Below are 17,994 nucleotides of genomic sequence, written 5' to 3' on the forward strand. Positions count from 1 at the left end.
TTTTGGGCGTATTATATTCCTTCACCTTTGCCATGGGCACTCCTCGTGGATGGAATTAAATGCAGTGTATTGCCAAGTGTGAGATGGAGTTGTAACACGAGTAAGATGAGAAAGAGAGACACTTTAATGCACTAAATTGACTTCCATCGTTCTTAAGAGTTGCAGAGGATAGATCGTTGCAAGACAACACATGTAGCAGCGATATGTGCGTGTGTGTGCAAGGATCGGGGAGAAAAAGTGGGAGAAAAGAAAGATTCCGGTGCTTTACCAAAAGAGAGGTGGGATTTGGTATATTGGGTGGGCGGCCGAATTCAATGGTGTAGTCCTGTTAGAGCGTCATGCGTAAAGGAGATCCAGACAGGTCGAGATCATACATAATGGAAGAGAGAGAAAGAAAGGTGGTGAGGAGGGATGGAATCAAAAGCATGAAGACTTTATGATGTTCATCATAATCTTCAGAGGAGTAATGAACTATAAGTTCGGACCAAAAGAACGCCTACTTTTTACTTCTGTTCCATAGGTTTCTCCATGCATCTTGTTTTAAATATTGCATTCCTTCTTATTTGGTTCGATCTTTAAGATGAGAGAAGGATAGCCACTCTCTCTCTCTCTCTCTCTCTCCATAGGTTTCTCCATGCATCTTGTTTTAAATATTGTATGCGTTCTTATTTGGTTCGATCTTTAAAGGACGAGTAATTTAAGATGAGAGAAGGATAACCTCTCTCTCTCTCTCTCTCTCTCTCTCTCTCTCTCACACACACAAAGTGGGCACGCATCTTGACTCTTTGCTGTTGTCATAGATGCCGTGATGTTTTGGGCCATGGAGTTAGCAGAAAATTAATGTTTCGAGCTCAAGCGGCTCCTCAGCACTGAAAGCTACTAACTACTGTATGTAGTTACCGTCCAAACATATAGGATCCAGAGACACCATCAGGTCTAACCTTAACCAGTAAATTGTGTTTCCTAGGTCATTTTGCTGATGAAAGCAGAACTATAAGGTTCACTCACAAGAATAGGAAAGTGGAAAATGAAAAAAAATATTATTTTTTTAAAAAAATCATTATTCTTACATTGATTTCAACAAAAAAAAAAAAACATTTCATCTCTTTGACGACCTGACTTCTGCCTGCAACTTGACTTTGTTTTTATTTTTAATCCTATGATAATTAGGATTAGACACTTCTATAACAAAATAGTTGATGAATACATTCATAATTATGGATCTTTATATATGATGATTGGTGCTATTTGAGATTCACAGTCTCATGATATTCTAAGGAGATTTCTTTTATGTTTTCTGATGTCCAATTCGATCATATATATATATATATATATATATATATATATATATATATATATATATATATATATATATATATATATATTCCCACTTCCTGTCTATAAATTATAAAAGATTTTTTTATTTCATGCATATCATGGCAACACAAACATCTTTTGAATAGATACAGTTTTACTCAACTCTCTAAAATATAATTTTATTAATATAATATTATCACTTTTAAATTTTATAAAGAGCGAGACAAGTCGAATTGGGAGAGAGATAAGTAATACCATCATCATTGTTTATAAATCTCATAATGATATCTTGTCCCATCTTCGATGTCAATTTATATATTGTCGGTATTATCAATATTGATTGATTTTTTTAGGTGAGACTAGTCGAGTTTAAATATGTATAACATAAAATATTTATAAATTAAATAGCATAAAAATATAAAGGTAAAATTTCTTATATATAATTTTTTTCCTAATGTTTTTTTTTATTTTCCCTTTTATACTTGAGTTTAATATTGTAACGTATATACTTTTTGTTATACAAAATTCGTAGTCATTGTCCTTAATCTTCATTGGTCAACCATCCATTACAATGAATTTAAATCGATATTAATTCCCTTCTCTATCCGTTTTAATTTAGTAATCTTTACATTTGCCCCTTCAAATTTTAGGAAATAAAGAATCAAATACTTGGTGAAAGTAATGCGGAGAATTTTAAATATCTAAAATAATTATCCATATATATATATATATAATAAAATTCGGAGAGGCAAATATTATATATATATATATATATATATATATATATATATGCAAAACCGGCAAAAATAGAATACGTTAGTGAACCCAAATAGTGGCACCGGCTATCTGAAGTTGGGCTTCATGGCCGGCCCAATAATAGACTTGGAAAGGAAAGCCTCAGCGGGGCCCATCTTTCTTCCAAGCCCGGGATGATCCACGCCGCCTCATCGTGCCTGCCGGTGGCGCCTTCCTCGCCCTCGGGAACGACCGGCTCAACCTGATGGTTTTCTGCAAGGACTTCAACGCGCGCTCCCAGGAGTACAAGCTGGACACGCCACTGCCGTCACTATCACCGCCTACTTGGATGACACCTTGGAGTTCATCGTCAAGTCTCCTCCCTCCGTCTCCTGCTTCCCCAATTAGTGCTCCAGAGTCGGGACGGCAGCAGCCGCCCTGGTCATATCGGTGCCTCCTCCGTCACCTTCTTGTAAGCACCTCTCCGTCGAGGCCATCTGCAAGTCAGTGCCGCGACATCTCTGATCGATACCACCGGTACCATCTGCAAGTCCTTGCAACTTAATGATAAACCAGATTGATCTGTTCACATTAACTTTCAGGTTGAAACAAAATCTAGTGTTATGTGGATCTCCAATGGTATATGAGTGTGGCATGATTCTTCCCTTTACGTTTCTTTTTCTAAAGAAGTGGATCTAAAAGGAAAATGAAATTATTACACCATGGAATGTGTGAGTGTCCTAATCTAATCAATGCTATCTCTGTTATGACAATATCAATCTTATGTAAATATTCAACTAATATTAACCATGGTGAATTTGTCTACTACTCTGAAGAATGACATCCATTAAATGTTACTATAATTTAAAGCCGCTAACAATTAATTTTTTTAAAATATTAAACTATGTTGTAAGGTCATCTTGCTTTCTCTCTTTGGAAATTGTTCAGTATCAGTGACATCTCTGTGGTCCTCATGAGTTCCTTCAAAAATGTTAAATTTAAATATGAATATATGTTTAGTAGCTCATAAATGGATTCCAGAGTGCCAATGTTTGATAAAAAAAGATTTATTTACTTTTAATTACTGTTTATCGATAGTGCCCCAATTACATGTTTGCGACCAGGTCTCCAATTTTCATGAACTGGATTGCTTGCCATCCTCATGAGTTCCTTCAAACATGGTAAATTTAAATATGAGTATATATGTCTAGTAGCTCATGAATGGACTCCAGAGTGTGAATGTCTGATAAATTGTTTTTTTTTTATTTTTAATTACTTTTTATTGATATTGTCCCAAATCACATGTTCGAGACCAGATTTCCAATTTTAGTAAACTTGATTGCTTGTCATCTGATATAGGATTAAAAAGCATTAAGAATATATATCATAGTTTCGCGGGTTGTAGCAATCTTAGTATTATGAGTTTGACCATCTAGAAGTTCCTTCACTGATAAACATAGGTTTTTGGGGCTTATGAATTGGCTATGGTTTTAGAAAAATGAAAAATTGCTTGAGGAGAAAGCTTGAGTGAACATAAACAAAATCTAATCATATTTTTCACATGAGCTTACTTTGCAATTGTTTTTTTTTTCTTTTTTTGTGCCTTTGGAATGTTGGAAGGGCGACAAGCCTTACGATTGATTCAGCAGAGTATCAATCCCAAGCAACCATTGTTTGAGATAGAGTTCAAGTTAATCATAGTGTTGCTGAAAATTGCTAGAGAAGGTGATAAGGCATTTGTAAAGATTTAATAAACAACTTTTCATTGAAAAGAAGTCTGTTCATTGAAGATCTAATGCACTGGATGCACACATGAAAAAGTAATTATGTAAAAATCCAGTATCTGAAGTATGATGATGACTGCATTTATCTAAAGTATCCCACTTCCTTCTAACTTATGATGATGTTTGCATTTTCTTTATATGGTTGGTGGATATGTATAATTACCCTTTCTCTTTGAAGGTGTAAAGGTGCTATGTGCTGGTTAATATGTCACCTTACGGGATTGCTTCTACTAACATAAGTTGCGTTTAGCCATCATACAAGTTTCGTACTTTAATGGAAACATAGCGATCTCATTTTCCCTGAATAGTGTCTGAAGTCAGCTGCAATCCATCATCCTATGTGAATTAGCATATTAGGAATGCACAAAAGTATGACTCAGATTAGTCTTAGTTATTCTTTTCTGATAGATTTTCATTTATAGCTGAGATTATTCCCCATCGAGTCGCTAGTCTGCAATCTGCTTTATCTTTTCAACATCTTTACAAAGAAACACTCGCACTTCAATGGAGGTTCCGATCGGGACTCTATCCTAGATTTTATTTATAGGATCCAGTAAGCCGGACATTCACCTTTTGTTATGCATCTTGGATCTGGAACTTGAGTGACATTCATTGTGCATAATGCGGCAAGCATTTCTCCTTGACCAAGGTAAGTTAACTGCAATCAAGTAAAAGTTCAGTTTTTGTTGCAAACATAATTCTGTTATGTGAATATTCTTTTTCTTTTCTTTTGTTTTGTGCTAGTAGTTTATTGCATTGAACTATCTAGACTAGGTTATTTTTTCAAAACTGCAAGCAGAATCCTTGGAGTCAAATGATGTCAAACTTTGATTAGGGGACATGTCTTCTACTAGCAACGGCTTTACATTTATTTCCCGACTTCAACATAATCTCTGTTCTCTGTATCTATTATTTCATCTGTTAGTTCGTCATGAGACAATGTTCATAATTAAGCTAAGCTGTTTTTTGGAAAAGAAGATTATCGCTAATGGTTTTGTGTTCTTTTGTGGAATTTGATATCATGGCAAAATTTTCTTCCAGGATCAATGGCAAAACAAGTAAGCAGAACAAAAGCAATACAACCTCAATAAGAGCGGGCATGATCCACTGCGATTATCATACAGATCCAATTTCCATCAGAATGTTATATGGGGTGGGGCGAAGCTCATGATGTGAGAATTGGAGAGCTTCAAGGGTAATACACAGTTGTGGAAGACCACCTTTAAGAAGAACTTGGAGATTGATGCCATTCATGGTCATCTGCCTCCTAGCATTTCCTCACTTCCAGTAGCTCCTTCCTTCTCGAGCACCCGAAATTTCTAATTGCCGTAGTCCATCTTGTTTCCCTACTCAGATGAGCGATGTCAGAGTAATTCGAGTAGAGTCTTGTATTTGTTGTCTACTATTATGTCTCTGTGATATTATACGAATCGTGATCTATTTCCGAATAATATCTTCTAAATATTCAGTGTCTGTGGAGGAAGTAACATGGAATCAGACGACGGTGAGTCTAGTATCACAAACATCTCTATTTTCCTTTACTTTTTTTTTTTCAATATAATTTCCATGAGTATAAAAGAGAATCAATGGCAGCTATTATGTGTTTGTAAAATCCTACATTTCTTTTCTTTGGAACAGAATCATTTATTCGTCGGAGGTAAAATCCGACAGGGTGAGTAGTCGCCTGAAACACGATTCTTTCTTATTGCAAAACATAGCATAATCAAACTATATATCAGATCTATTTTCTTCCCCGGAAACACGAGAAACAAGCATGTCTGGGTCATAAAAGATGTTTCTAATCACATTCATAACCCTGTAAGAGTGTTTCTCCTATTTAATAACCGCGCAAGAACCGTAGAATAAGATTCAGCTTGAATTTTCTGCATCTCTTCCCGTCTTTTTCTTTCTTCCCCCGTCATTTTGAGATAGCAACAGCCTCATAGTAGGAATAAAAAAAAACGTAATTATTAATCTTGTCACTGACATAAATCGATCGGTAGAAAGATCAATCTTTCTCTGCTCTAACAATGCGTAATATTCAATTCAAGGCTGGAGAAAGTTCATGGTAGCTAATTTTCTCCCTCTCACATTGGACTTTGTCCTTTGGTGAACAGTATCCACTTGCTACTCCATCACAGCCACACAGTATTTTTCTACGATTATTCATGGTTTGGCGTTGACTTGGAATGACAAGTTGGACTCCTGCTGTTTCCAAAAAGTCAAGTCACCTCCATGGGATGACTTCGCTAATCACTCATTCTCGTTAAGCAATCCAGCCTTACAAGGACAAAACTGAATACGCCAAAGTGGGTTGACGAGCCCTTCTTATTCGGTCGTACTATACTCGTGATACAAAAAATACTTTGACCAGTGGAAGCCTTACACGGATATGAACATAAGAAACTAGTTGATCACCAAGAATATTCGACTTGGAGTGCACCGAAGACACAATTACAGGATGTGATGTAAAATGTCGGGGCAAAACATTCTTATTGATTGATACATGATTCAGATTTCGATGTGACGTGTAGGCTTCGATTTAAATTCCACCAAAGATATTTTATGATATGATTGATCAAGATTATATTGCTATTCGCATTCGATTGTTCTTCGCTTCATGATAAAAGAAATAAGAACAAGGTCAGTATTTGTCTCTAATTGCCAATCCATACAAAAATTACCCTGAATTTGAAGTTTGCAATTTATTTTTGCATCAATATGAATGAGTTAATCTATCATCAATACATTTAAGAAAACAAATAAAAAGAACCAATTTTTTTTTTCTGCTGGTACCATTTCAACAAGCTCGAAGCATATTCTACCTGTGAATTGACAGTTGGGCTGGTCAAAAATTAAGAAGCTGGAGAACCAAGTGAGAACAAGAATGAGATGCACGTTAAGAACAGTCAATATTTGTATGCATCAGAGGTAAAAGTCGACTCGAACAACATTGGTGACCAATCGGCGGATTGCTTTAACTTGGTCAAATTTGTTTCTTGATGGAATGAACTTTCTCTGTGAACTGGCACTTGGCAACTCATGGGTTCGGAAGAAATTTCTTCTTGTTCAGCTGTGTCTACCCCCAAGCTTGCATGCTTGTATTAGATAAATTCCAAGCTGCATGTGAGATGATTTTTAGTATGCTTAAATAAGGGAATCCCATTTCATCAGATTTGCTTTTACGTTCATCGGTAAGTGGTATGATCGGTGCTAATTGTCTACTGCATCATAAACATAACGCAAATGGTGATTTCCTCATGGAACCAATACAAGTAGAAAACTTAGGACTGTCACAAGATGTTGCTTGCACTGTTTGTTATCAGAACTCAAGATACTTGTTACAATGTGAAGGCAAAAAAAGAGAGGAAAACCCTCGTGATGACAAAGCGCACAGTTATCTGGTTGCTTGTATCATTCAAATCAGGATCAGTGTATCGTGCGTGATCGGTGAACAATGCCGAATTTGTTGACAAGGGAAGCATGTAGGGTTTCCCCAAAACTGTTTTCCTCGACATAGGAATAAGAGGAAGGAAACTGGAGACATGAAGGACGAAACAAGTTGCAAATCACTTCAGCTTAAATCTTTGGTGCTGTTGGAGAGAGACTCGAGCACCCACTTGCTGCTGCTTCTACTGCTACTCTCCCCATCCTTTTGTGCCCAAGTCTGGCTATCCTTGTTTATGAACGAGCTAATGGCTGCTGCGACCGCGGCCGTGAACTTTGAGTCTGAAGCAATAGCACCGATGTTTCCTGCCAAAGACACGTTGGCACTCTCACCGTTCCAGGTCCCCTTATGTGGTAGCCAAGAACTTCCACCAGCAAAACCAGGATTTGGAATGGAGGAGGCGGCCCACGGGTACGTTGCACTGGAAGGTTGTTGGCGCCCATGGTCATTGCTGCTAGCCGCACCAAAGATGCCGGAATAGCTAGTAGAACTTGTGAGGCTGTTCATGGGCGGTAAATGGGGAGAGGGATTCGCCAGGTAAGGGTTCAAGTATGACGATGGTGCGGTGTCCGCAGTGGAAGATGAGGAAGGTGCGTCGTTCGGCAGCATAAAAGTAGCTGCTGTTGGTGCTGCGAAAGCCAGTGCGGTTGCGCCCACAGGTAGGGGATGGTTGTGTGTGCCTTCGTAAGTCGTAATCAGTATCGACATGTCCTCGAGGCATCGCTGCACCTGTTCAAACGAAAATATCTTTGTTGAATTGATTGCCGATTGCCAACGAATCTCATCAACGCCTTATCTGTAGAAGACATCAAAATCGGGCTTAGTTCTGCTATCTACCTGCTTTCGAACGGGGCACCCCTGTGCGACGGTGCATCGGTAGTAAGCTCTCGGACATGGATTCCCTTTCGCAACCTTTTGCCCATATTTTCTCCATTGCAATCCATCATTCATCTATAAGTACTCCTTGAGAAAGAGAGTTAGCTCGAATCCATGAAGATGGACATAATTTTCCTAAAGAGATGCATGTAAAAGCTTCATTCTCAGTAAGACTTACGGTCGGCCCTTGGCATCTTGCTCTAACTGAAACCCTAGTTTTTCTAGTGGTTGGATTGATGCTTTGACTTGTGACGGTGGACAACCCTCCAGTTTGCAGCTTGTCATCAAGTGGTTGCCAGCTCTTCGATCTCTTCCCTTTCTCCTCACTTGTATCTGCATGAGGGCCTGCAAATGTTCGCAGACTCAAGGATAAGCCCAACTCGTTGTCATCACCTAAGTCGCCGCTTTGAGCGGCCACCGATGGTTCCTCGATCTGTTCGCTCTCGCCGGCCTTCATCGGCTCTTGGAAGCTCCCCCCTCCGAGCGAAAGCGAAACTCGATGCTCCTGAATACATAAGCCCGCAAGAGTTGAATCATCAAAATCTTTTGATTGGATGGAAGAGAACTCCGGTGTAAAATGATTACTTTTGGCTGCCCCTGCTGTTGGATGTCTGCCAATCTCATCTGTAGCTCGTAATAATCGTTCGAGATGCGATCGATGACCTCTTGTAATCGCTTGTTTTCTTCCTTCATACGATCCATCTCAGCTTGCAACGCGCACAACTGCAGACGACTTCAAAGGTCATAGCTTAGCACGTACAACAGAAGAAGGTATGAAGAAAAGAGAGAATTAGCTAACCTCATCCTCGATCGCATCTTTTGCTATGGGATTCTCACAACCTTGATCTTTCTCCTCCTTTTGGGTCTCCTCACGATGGCTGCTTCCCTGCTTGCCTCCAATCAAAATGATCTTTTCGCCACCCTCCTCCTCTTGTTGGTGGTGGTGTTGATCACCAACCGCATGACCCCCTTCTACCTCTCTTTCCTCATCTTCTGCTGCTTCCAAGGACAGATCTATGTGCATTATACGCTGCTTCCTCTTCTTCTTCGATGACATGATCTTCTTGTAGTTGATGCCCACCCCCACCCCCTATTTTTCTCTCTCTAGAGGTCTAAATGATGTTACCGAGGCAAGGGAGTCAACGTCGAAGGCGTATTAAAGGGTTTTAGACGGAGCAAGAAACAAAGGCTCGCTCTCACACAGTGCCTTAATTTTCTATGCAGCAAAATAAGACGTATGGGGAGTAGCTCCAAACAACGATCGATCCAACTGACAATGACGCATGCCCCTCAAGTCAAGAGGGTGATATTTCCAAGTGTTCCTGGTTTTGGTGCGAGCGATGGTCAACCCCATGGAATTTTGAGGGCTGACGTCCTTATCGTCACCCAGAACCAAACACAAACAAATGGCGGCTATCGCCTACCATGACATGAAGCTTCTCAGGCTGATACATGCTGGCTTTAGCTTACACATGACGGCGAAAATCTACATGGTTCGACTTCCACCACCGTCTCAAGTTTGGCATTCCATCGTCTCCCAACTCATCTTAATTTGGCGCCTAATAGTTGCATCCATCGGGACTGATTAGTGTGGGGAGCTACATATGCTTGCAAGCCAAATCACACCAAATTTGCATTCTTCTTATGTGTTTTTGTTTTTCTTCATCGTTTTTTCATAGTTAATATGAATTAATCTCCGTTGCGGCCTTTTAAATCATGCACCAGAACGAATACAAAGTTAAAAATCGAGTTTTCCTTTTATTTCCAACAATATCATTTAATTTCCATAACGAAAACAGTCCTAAGATAAACTAGGTTTAGATAAATTTCTCTAATATTCCTCACAAGAGAAGAAGAAGAAGAAGAAACCATAAGTTCTCTAAGATCATGTATTACATTCAATTCCGATGCTAATATTTTGGAGGCTATCATCACACACTATGGAACAAACGTTTACCAACTCAGCTTCATTGATGGCTGATTCCCAACTATGGTCAACTCCTCGCAATATTCAAGCACACTAGCTAAAGCTGTCTCCAGGAGGCAATTTGGCATCTCCTTAATGGTACCCGAGAAGCCTCTCACATGTACAGAATCCCAAGAATGAAAGCTTCTGAGATCAGCCTGGAAACTGTCAACAAGAAGACCACCAACCATTCCCATCTCTTCCTACCATTAAACTCAAGCAGAAGTTTACTAAAAGAACTGCCACAGCAACCACCAACTCAATATAGTATGTGGGGGGGGGTGTATATCTACTTGCAGAACAGCCAAGAGTTTGTCCAAACAGTTGACGAGGCCACAAGTTGAGATCTTCAAATTTGAAGTTAGTTTGATTAGAGAAGGAAGTCCCCTTGTCTTTGTTTGAGAGTTTCTTCTTTAACTACTGCTGCCTAGGGAATGCTAAGACATTTAGTTATATGTCTCAGATCTTAGTTACAGGTCGACTCATCGTCCATGTACGTGTGTACTGCTTGCTGGACGAAGGATGCATGCATGGCTTTAACTGCTTGTCCCCCTTTTTTTTCCCCCGAAAAATAAATTGATTAACTATATTAAACTATTCCACAAAGCACTCTTAGTGTATCAAAAATAAATAGAGACTTCACCGTCGATTGACCATCTCTCTCTCTCTCTCTCTCTCTCTCTCTCTCTCTCTCTCTCTCTCTCTCTCTCTCTCTCTCTCTCTCTGCAATTGGATCAGCCATTGCTACGCAGTATTAACTGCTTGTCTTATTATTCAATCAGATGCAATATAATTAACTAGAGAAAAGTCTTCCGTTTGGGCAGCAGCTAACCCCTAAATTGAAATCTTGCATCCATCAAGAGATAATGTATATTATCATTCCCAACAAAAAAAAAAAAAAAGAAGAAAGAAAATCTAATTGTCGTTTGTGACCATTTCAATCTCTTTTCTTATATATGTTTGATCTTTAAGTAGGGCGATCGAGCCAGGCCAAGATTCAACATGATTTATTTGTTAAGTTCTTGGACTTGACTAAGGCCTTGAATGAGTCAAAATGGTTGTGCATAATTTTTGTCACCACCATGTCGAATGGTTGTGCATAATTTTTGTCACCATCATGATTTTTTTTTATGAACCAACCAACACCCATACAATTTCTCTAATGTCGCATAGTTGTATTAAGTAAAATATTTTATGTTTGTAAATTTTTTTACCTTTCGGTTTGTGAAAATGTTTTCATCTATATGTTGAATATATCGCATAGCTATTTTATTCTTTTATTTTTGATACTTATATACAACATTGATGATGGAAGAACTTTTCTTTTTTTTCCTTTTACTTTCTTTTTGATAAACATTACAATTCATCATAGAATCAAACTTTACTCCCAAACAAAGAATTCATAAAGAGCACAAGAGCGTCCCCACTCCATTCTGTCACTTCCTTTCTCTCCTCTCGATACATTTGAAATCACGGGGAAGCGGACCGTTGCTCCGCAGGCTTTTTCTTTCATCTCTCCTCCTTTTCCTTTCCTCCTCCTTCCCTCCATTTGCACCACCAGCCCAAGCAAGGCATCTGCGAGTTCTGGCGGCCACCACCTCCACCATCTGCCTGTTTCTCAGATTCAAGCATGCACATGGAGAACTCCTCCTCCTCCTCCTCCCATCTCTTCATTGCCTTCTTTTCCCTCCTCCTAACTGGCGTCCTCGCCAAGTCGACCATCGAGCCCTGCTCGGGCTCCGAGTCCTGCCCGGCCCTACTCGGTTACACGCTCTACGCCGACCTCAAGCTCTCCGAGGTCGCCGCCCTGTTCCACGTCGACCCCCTCGCCATCCTCGCCGCCAACGCTTTCGACCCCGCCGTCCCCGACGTCGAGGACCGCATCCTCCCCGCCGGGCTACTCCTCCGCATCCCCACCCGCTGCTCCTGCGCTGACGGCATCCGCCGGTCCCTCGCGGCCCGGTACCGCACCCGCCCCGGCGACACCCTCGCCTACGTCGCCTCGTCCGTATTCGGCGGCCTCGCCTCCCCGGACCAGATCCGCGAGGCCAACTCCATCCCCGACCCGTCCGCGCTCGACGTCGGCCGGACCCTCGTCATCGCCCTCCCCTGCGCCTGCTTCAATCTGTCCGACAACTTCCTCCCGGCAATCTACCTCTCCTACGTCGTCAGGCCGGGGGACAGCGTGCCGAGCATTGCCGCCGGGTACTCCACCACGGCGACCGACATCATGAACGTGAACGCGGTGGGCGGTCCCGCTGCGATCAGTCCCGGCGATGTACTCGTCATTCCCTTGCCAGGTGAAAACCACTAGCTCTACTCAGTTGCTGATCTATTGCTACTCAATGCATCGTTGCAAAGTCTGAATACAATCTGTACTTGGAACTTAGCTACATCCTATACGTTTGTGCCAAAACACTGGTTCTTGATAGAGTAACAGTCCTTCAGTTAGTAATTTGCTGTATATCATTATATTGTTGTCATTGTTTCCTACATAATTTAATCAGTAGATCAACTGTTTGCTGATATCTAATATCCATTATCCGGAATGACACTTGTATTTATTTATTTGTGTATATTTTCGACCTTGTGATACGTCATTATCGCTAATTAATTTGTGTACTTAATGTATTTGACAATTCTTAGCAGACACTAATTTGGTTGGGATATGTGTTCATCGAATGTCAATGAAAAAGACTCCATTAGAAGTAAAATTTCATGCATCATTCATCTTATGGGCATTTTCTACCGATAAATACGTCGGTGTTTTGTGTTATTACATTTGTTTAACCTGAATGATGATCTTCGTTTTCGATAGTGTTTCTGTTCTCTGTCAAGTCTAAATTAGACTCTGTTTCCTAGTGGGAGTATGTGCTTATTTCTTCTGTGATGGAAGAGTTCATCTGCTGCAAGTTGATATCCCATCGACTCACCTATAATTACACTTGAGTTTACTGCTTCCTCTTCACCTTCCTATACAGCATGCGCATCGATGCTCCCAAATGACGCCTCCGATTTCGGGTTGATTGTGGCAAACGGCACTTATTCCATCACTGCTAGCCAGTGCGTCCAGTGCAGTTGCGGCCCAGGAAATCTCAAGTAATTAGAAACTCGTTTCCTCTCTTCCCAACTTCTTTTCTATCTCATAATGGTTGCGATCTTTGCAGATTGTACTGCACCCCAGCTTCCCTGTCGGTGTCGTGTTCGAGCATGCAATGCAAAGGTAGCAATCTTATGCTCGGAAATATTACTGCCAGGTCGAGCAGCGCTGGTTGCAGCGTCACCTCCTGTACTTACGGTGGTTTCGTCAATGGATCCATCGTCACCAAGTACGCATGTGTTTTGGTGGGGTATTTCCCATCATATATTCCTTTGTAAAATCCAGCTACTGATTTCATTTTACCCTTTTGCAGGTTGACTGCGTCGCTTCAACCTCGTTGCCCAGGTAATTATTGATACTCAATGGCTCATTTCTACTTTTTTTGGCGTAAAACATCTGCAATCTGATCTGTAATACGACTATGCTGCATGCCGTTGACTGATGCAGTGCAACCTCAGATTCCCTCGCTCACGGCACCACCAACAACACTAGTGCATGACTTATTCCTTGCTCCAACGCCATTGCCACTCCCACCACAACCAGGTGGCGCCATGCCAACACCAAAAGAGTCGCCCAAGTCGTCATCAGTGCCGGGGGAGTTCGCACTTCCTGGTGTCTCTCCTGCAATCGGCCCCGATGGTGGTGCCGCAATGGCCAGCTCCGTAAGCCCATTGGATGATCACGGGAGAGAGATGCTTCTGCTTTGTTTATTTCTCAGATTCTTGCTGTAAATCTTGGTCGAACCTTTTGTCCTGGAATTCAACTGAGCTTTGAGTTTTGTCTGATATATCTGATATCGGACTGATGGAACAACACATATAATGTCTCTGTTCTGTTCAATTTTTGCAATTGCTCAATGCAATAATTTGTTGGCCCAAAATTATTTGCTGCATTAGAAAGATGACTAAGAAAAGGTTGTGAACCGCAAGTTTTCCTCGTCTGGTGCCTAAAAATCCACCATCGGTAAACTATGTTTTTATTTTATGTTTTTTGGCTGTATACAAGTTGAAATGCTGAAGGCATGTGTTGACTTCGATATTTTCGAAGCCCATGAGAAGGTTAGTCAAGTCGATCATATGATCATATGAGACACGGATTTCTTGATGGTTTAATCCTTTGGAATCTTGCTAAATTTGGTCCGCTAAATTTTGGGTCACGAAAATAATTAATATCTCCCAAATCCAATGTGATTGGGTCTCGTAAATATGTCACAGATATAATCGTAAATATATATATATATACACACACCTCCAAAGTCAGTGATTTTAGTTATTTTTCCTCTGGGTTTCAAGTCTGGCAAATGTTTCTTCCTATCAACCTAAGAACTCGTGAATAATTAATTCGACCAACTATTTTATTGTACAATTATTAATTATAAAAATGAAATAAAATAAAATCATGTTTATTGAATATAAAGATAATAAATGTAATTATATTATTTGTATGTTTTAGATGAATAACATTAAAATCATTAAATAAATCAGTAAATGATAAATATTATTTCTGAATTTTTTTAATTTTCAGGAAAACACAGAAATAACTTTAACAAAAGGTATAAATGATTTTTATTTCTATTTTCAAGTCTTTATTAATTTTAACCCATTAAAATTATGAAATTAAGTTATTTTCTTAATTTTACCCAAGTTAAGGTGAATTTATCACCCTTTGTAATAAAAACCATTCGAATTTTATTAAAAAAATGTTTTTTGAGGTTTTAAGGATATAAAAGAATTTCTGAAGACTTTTTTTTTTGGAATGAGGTTATATTGTTTTGGGCCTTTTTAAAAAAAATGAGTATAACTCACATTTTACCTTTAATAAAAATTCTTAAAAATACAAGAAAATATAAAAAAAAATTTATATGGCCTAAATGATTTTTTAAACCATTAAAATATTTTATATTTATTTCAACTTTTAAAATATAAAATGATGTTATTTTTTAATTTTATCCAAATTAAGGTGATTTTTTTTCCTAAACTTTAGGATAAAAACCACTTGAATATTATCATAAAATGTTTTTTGATATTTTAAGGAAGCAAAATGTTTTTTAAAGACTTAAATACTACAATTATACTATTTTTAAATGGGTTACAATGTTTTTTTATGCTTTATTAAAAAAAACAGTAATTATCACTCGTGCTATATCATAAATACAGTGAATATTAGTGATCGATACCAGAAATACGTGTATCAGTCTTCTGTACATACAGATTCTTGAAAGCAATTTTACATGACTTGTTTATCTCTCCCCTCTACACGTCAATTTATGTAGCGGATGGGATGGAAACCTCTAATTCCAGATAACCAAACTCCTCCAATTTCTCACTCCAATCTGTCAAAAACTGAAGCATCCTCGTCTTTCCTTGTTTATTAGATCTTATGACCTTCTAAAGGTTTGTGGGCGGTCAATGATGTGAAAAAAATGACACATTAAAGAAGAGAGGATAGTTTGATACATTAAAGAAGAGAGGATGCAGGCAGATGTTTTCGAATTATTTATTGTATTATTGTGAGACGTGAAACCAGTAGGAACATTCCTTAAAGGAAGCTGTGGTTGGTGTTCTCGTTTTCCTTCCATATTTTGTTTGTTTAGTCTCAATGATGGTCTCTATTCATTTTAATGTCATGAGTAGAATATTTCAGTCGAATTAAATGATTATGATTCAAGAATTTGCCCTCTCTCAAAATTATTCTAGCCCTCACTTCTTGCTTCCTGGGACATGATGATTCATTCGAGGAAGTCACAGCAAGGAACTCAAAACGTCATGTGCCAATTCGGCAACACCATGTCGAGAGAGTATGAGCTGCAAGTACATTATTTCTTAGATCATATGCTTGAGTTTGGAATGGTCAAAGTTGATTCCAACTCCATTCCCATCGTCCCCATCGGGAGCCCGATAACTAAGAAGGTCACTGGAAAGTACGTACGCACCAACCGATCTAAGATGACGTACGAACAATATTCTGTCAGCCGTAATATACCAAGGACGGCGTCCTTCCTCAAACGAATGTAATATACCAAGTTCGGCTTCCTCAAATGAATGAGTTCCAACAATATTATACTCGTGCTACCATGATCATGGCCGAAATCCGTCACGTGAAAGAGATGCCGATGGGCGACGAGGGAGAAGCAGGTGTTGGGGTTCTGAGTCACCGACGCGGTTTAGTTCAGGAGGACAGTGGAGATCCAGCTATTTAGAGTTAGTAGTTTGATGTCTCCCCGACTATCGATGTCACCAGCTGTTTTCCTCTCACCTTCAGCTCCTGGAAGCTGCCTCCGAGTCTTAATGTTTTTGATAGCTCTCATGTTTGTCAGCCATCGTGCGTTTGAACAAAGTAAGCAAAGCCATCTAGAAAGTGATTAAAACAATTCTCTACGTTTAAAAATACATCACAGGGAAGCAAAGATCTACTTGGAAGATGGGTCATTCAAGAACATGAAGCCAGCATGACGAGTTTCTATTATAACCTTGACTAGTCTCACGAGGAGGGCTTGTTGATGGTTCCCTGCATAGTAAAGTATGTAGATTATGGTATGAACAACATAAATGGTTGCTAGTTTCCTGCATGGTAAATTATTACTCTTCACTCTTGCTTCCTGGTTTTCACCGCATGAGCTCTACCAAACTGTCCTCTATAAATAAGCTACAAGCCGCCCCATTTCGAGCATACAAGAAAGATAGCAATTGCTTGTGCTGAAGAGACAGACAGAGCGGACAGCACAAAAGCGCATCATCGAGCAGCCATGGTGAAGAACAGCAGCAAAGTTCTACAAGCTGCAGATGGCTACATTGGAGTTGCAAACAATCCTCATGGCACCAACTTCCCACCGAAGCTCGGCAGCAATGGCAAGAGGCAGTACAGGGGTGTGAGGATGAGGAGCTGGGGCTCTTGGGTCTCAGAGATCAGAGCACCGAACCAGAAGACCCGGATATGGCTAGGCTCCTACTCCACACCGGAGGCTGCGGCCCGGGCTTACGATGCGGCACTCCTCTGCCTCAAGGGTAACTCCGCAAGATTGAACTTTCCTACTTCTCCATGCATTCAGCTTCCGGACACCACCATGTCCCCCAGGTCCATCCAGAGAATGGCTGCTGCTGCTGCCGCCGCCGCTGCCAATGCCGCATTACCATTTCCGAGCCCTGATACAACGCCGCCTTCTTCGCCTCTTGATTCGTTTCTGCCACCGTCATCAGATACCTCTGATGATGAAACGTCGAGGACGACAAGCCCCGAGGAAGAAGGAATGCTGAGTGGGCATTTTCTGATGGACCCGTCGATTAATTTCGAGGCCTTTTTCCAGTCACCAAAGTGCATGGATTATATGCTCAATGCATCTGCCTTCTTTGCTCCTTCGCAAGCTGAGGAGTGGGAAGAGGAAGGTGACATCACGCTGTGGAACTTCTGCTGATTACTTGCGTTCCGTTCGGTGATCTCCAATGGCATGCCATCTTTTAAGGCTGTTCCATTAGATTCTAATTATATATATATGTTTTTTTCCCAAAGGGAAGGAATTCTGCTTTCGATGTATACAATCTGTGAACTCTATTCTTGTTATAATGGACTGAAAATTTTGTGCCATTAAAATGGAAGCACATCTCCCATTAATTGTCCTGTTTTTGTCAATCAGGAATGATCCATGTTTATATGAGAAGCTGTGCAGATAGGAGAGCAAAGAAACATGTACTGAATCAAGCTCGTCAAGGTCAATCGTAGACAGAAATGAGCTTCTCGGGAAAGATGGGAAGATTTGGTATGGACTTACAAA

The 17,994-nt window shown here is 40.0% G+C and overlaps 3 protein-coding genes across 3 annotated transcripts; 2 read left to right on the forward strand and 1 right to left on the reverse strand.

Moving 5' to 3' along the window:
• Nucleotides 1-7,147: 7,147 nt before the first annotated feature.
• On the reverse strand, nt 7,148-9,278 carry LOC135625851 (probable WRKY transcription factor 9). Its single transcript, XM_065130954.1, has 5 exons — nt 8,960-9,278; nt 8,746-8,883; nt 8,339-8,665; nt 8,122-8,235; nt 7,148-8,013 (listed from the first exon to the last, which is right to left on the reverse strand). The coding sequence occupies exons 1-5, from the start codon at nt 9,215-9,217 to the stop codon at nt 7,411-7,413; spliced, it is 1,440 nt and encodes a 479-aa protein (XP_064987026.1). The 5' UTR covers nt 9,218-9,278; the 3' UTR covers nt 7,148-7,410.
• A 2,347-nt stretch (nt 9,279-11,625) lies between these two features.
• Nucleotides 11,626-14,095, forward strand: LOC135625852 (lysM domain-containing GPI-anchored protein LYP6-like). Its single transcript, XM_065130955.1, has 5 exons — nt 11,626-12,426; nt 13,108-13,225; nt 13,294-13,455; nt 13,540-13,571; nt 13,674-14,095. The coding sequence occupies exons 1-5, from the start codon at nt 11,757-11,759 to the stop codon at nt 13,955-13,957; spliced, it is 1,266 nt and encodes a 421-aa protein (XP_064987027.1). The 5' UTR covers nt 11,626-11,756; the 3' UTR covers nt 13,958-14,095.
• Nucleotides 14,096-16,788: 2,693 nt separating this feature from the next.
• On the forward strand, nt 16,789-17,823 carry LOC135625536 (ethylene-responsive transcription factor ERF014-like). The gene has a single exon (XM_065130466.1). The coding sequence runs from the start codon at nt 16,972-16,974 to the stop codon at nt 17,635-17,637; it is 666 nt and encodes a 221-aa protein (XP_064986538.1). The 5' UTR covers nt 16,789-16,971; the 3' UTR covers nt 17,638-17,823.
• Nucleotides 17,824-17,994: the final 171 nt, after the last annotated feature.

This window comes from Musa acuminata, chromosome BXJ2-10 (genome assembly GCF_036884655.1).
Source record: "Musa acuminata AAA Group cultivar baxijiao chromosome BXJ2-10, Cavendish_Baxijiao_AAA, whole genome shotgun sequence".
Taxonomy (NCBI): Eukaryota; Viridiplantae; Streptophyta; class Magnoliopsida; order Zingiberales; family Musaceae; genus Musa; species Musa acuminata.

Bases quoted from the DNA above. Each gene is read 5' to 3' on its own strand.
- LOC135625851 (XM_065130954.1), bottom strand. From the start codon at position 9,217: ATGTCATCGAAGAAGAAGAGGAAGCAGCGTATAATGCACATAGATCTG. The intron at 8,884-8,959 runs GTTAGCTAATTC...AGTCGTCTGCAG, and splicing joins AAGATGCGATCGAGGATGAG to TTGTGCGCGTTGCAAGCTGA. The intron at 8,666-8,745 runs GTAATCATTTTA...TTATGTATTCAG, and splicing joins AACAGCAGGGGCAGCCAAAA to GAGCATCGAGTTTCGCTTTC.
- LOC135625852 (XM_065130955.1), top strand. From the start codon at position 11,757: ATGCACATGGAGAACTCCTCCTCCTCCTCCTCCCATCTCTTCATTGCC. The intron at 12,427-13,107 runs GTGAAAACCACT...CTTCCTATACAG, and splicing joins ACTCGTCATTCCCTTGCCAG to CATGCGCATCGATGCTCCCA. The intron at 13,456-13,539 runs GTACGCATGTGT...ACCCTTTTGCAG, and splicing joins AATGGATCCATCGTCACCAA to GTTGACTGCGTCGCTTCAAC.
- LOC135625536 (XM_065130466.1), top strand. From the start codon at position 16,972: ATGGTGAAGAACAGCAGCAAAGTTCTACAAGCTGCAGATGGCTACATT.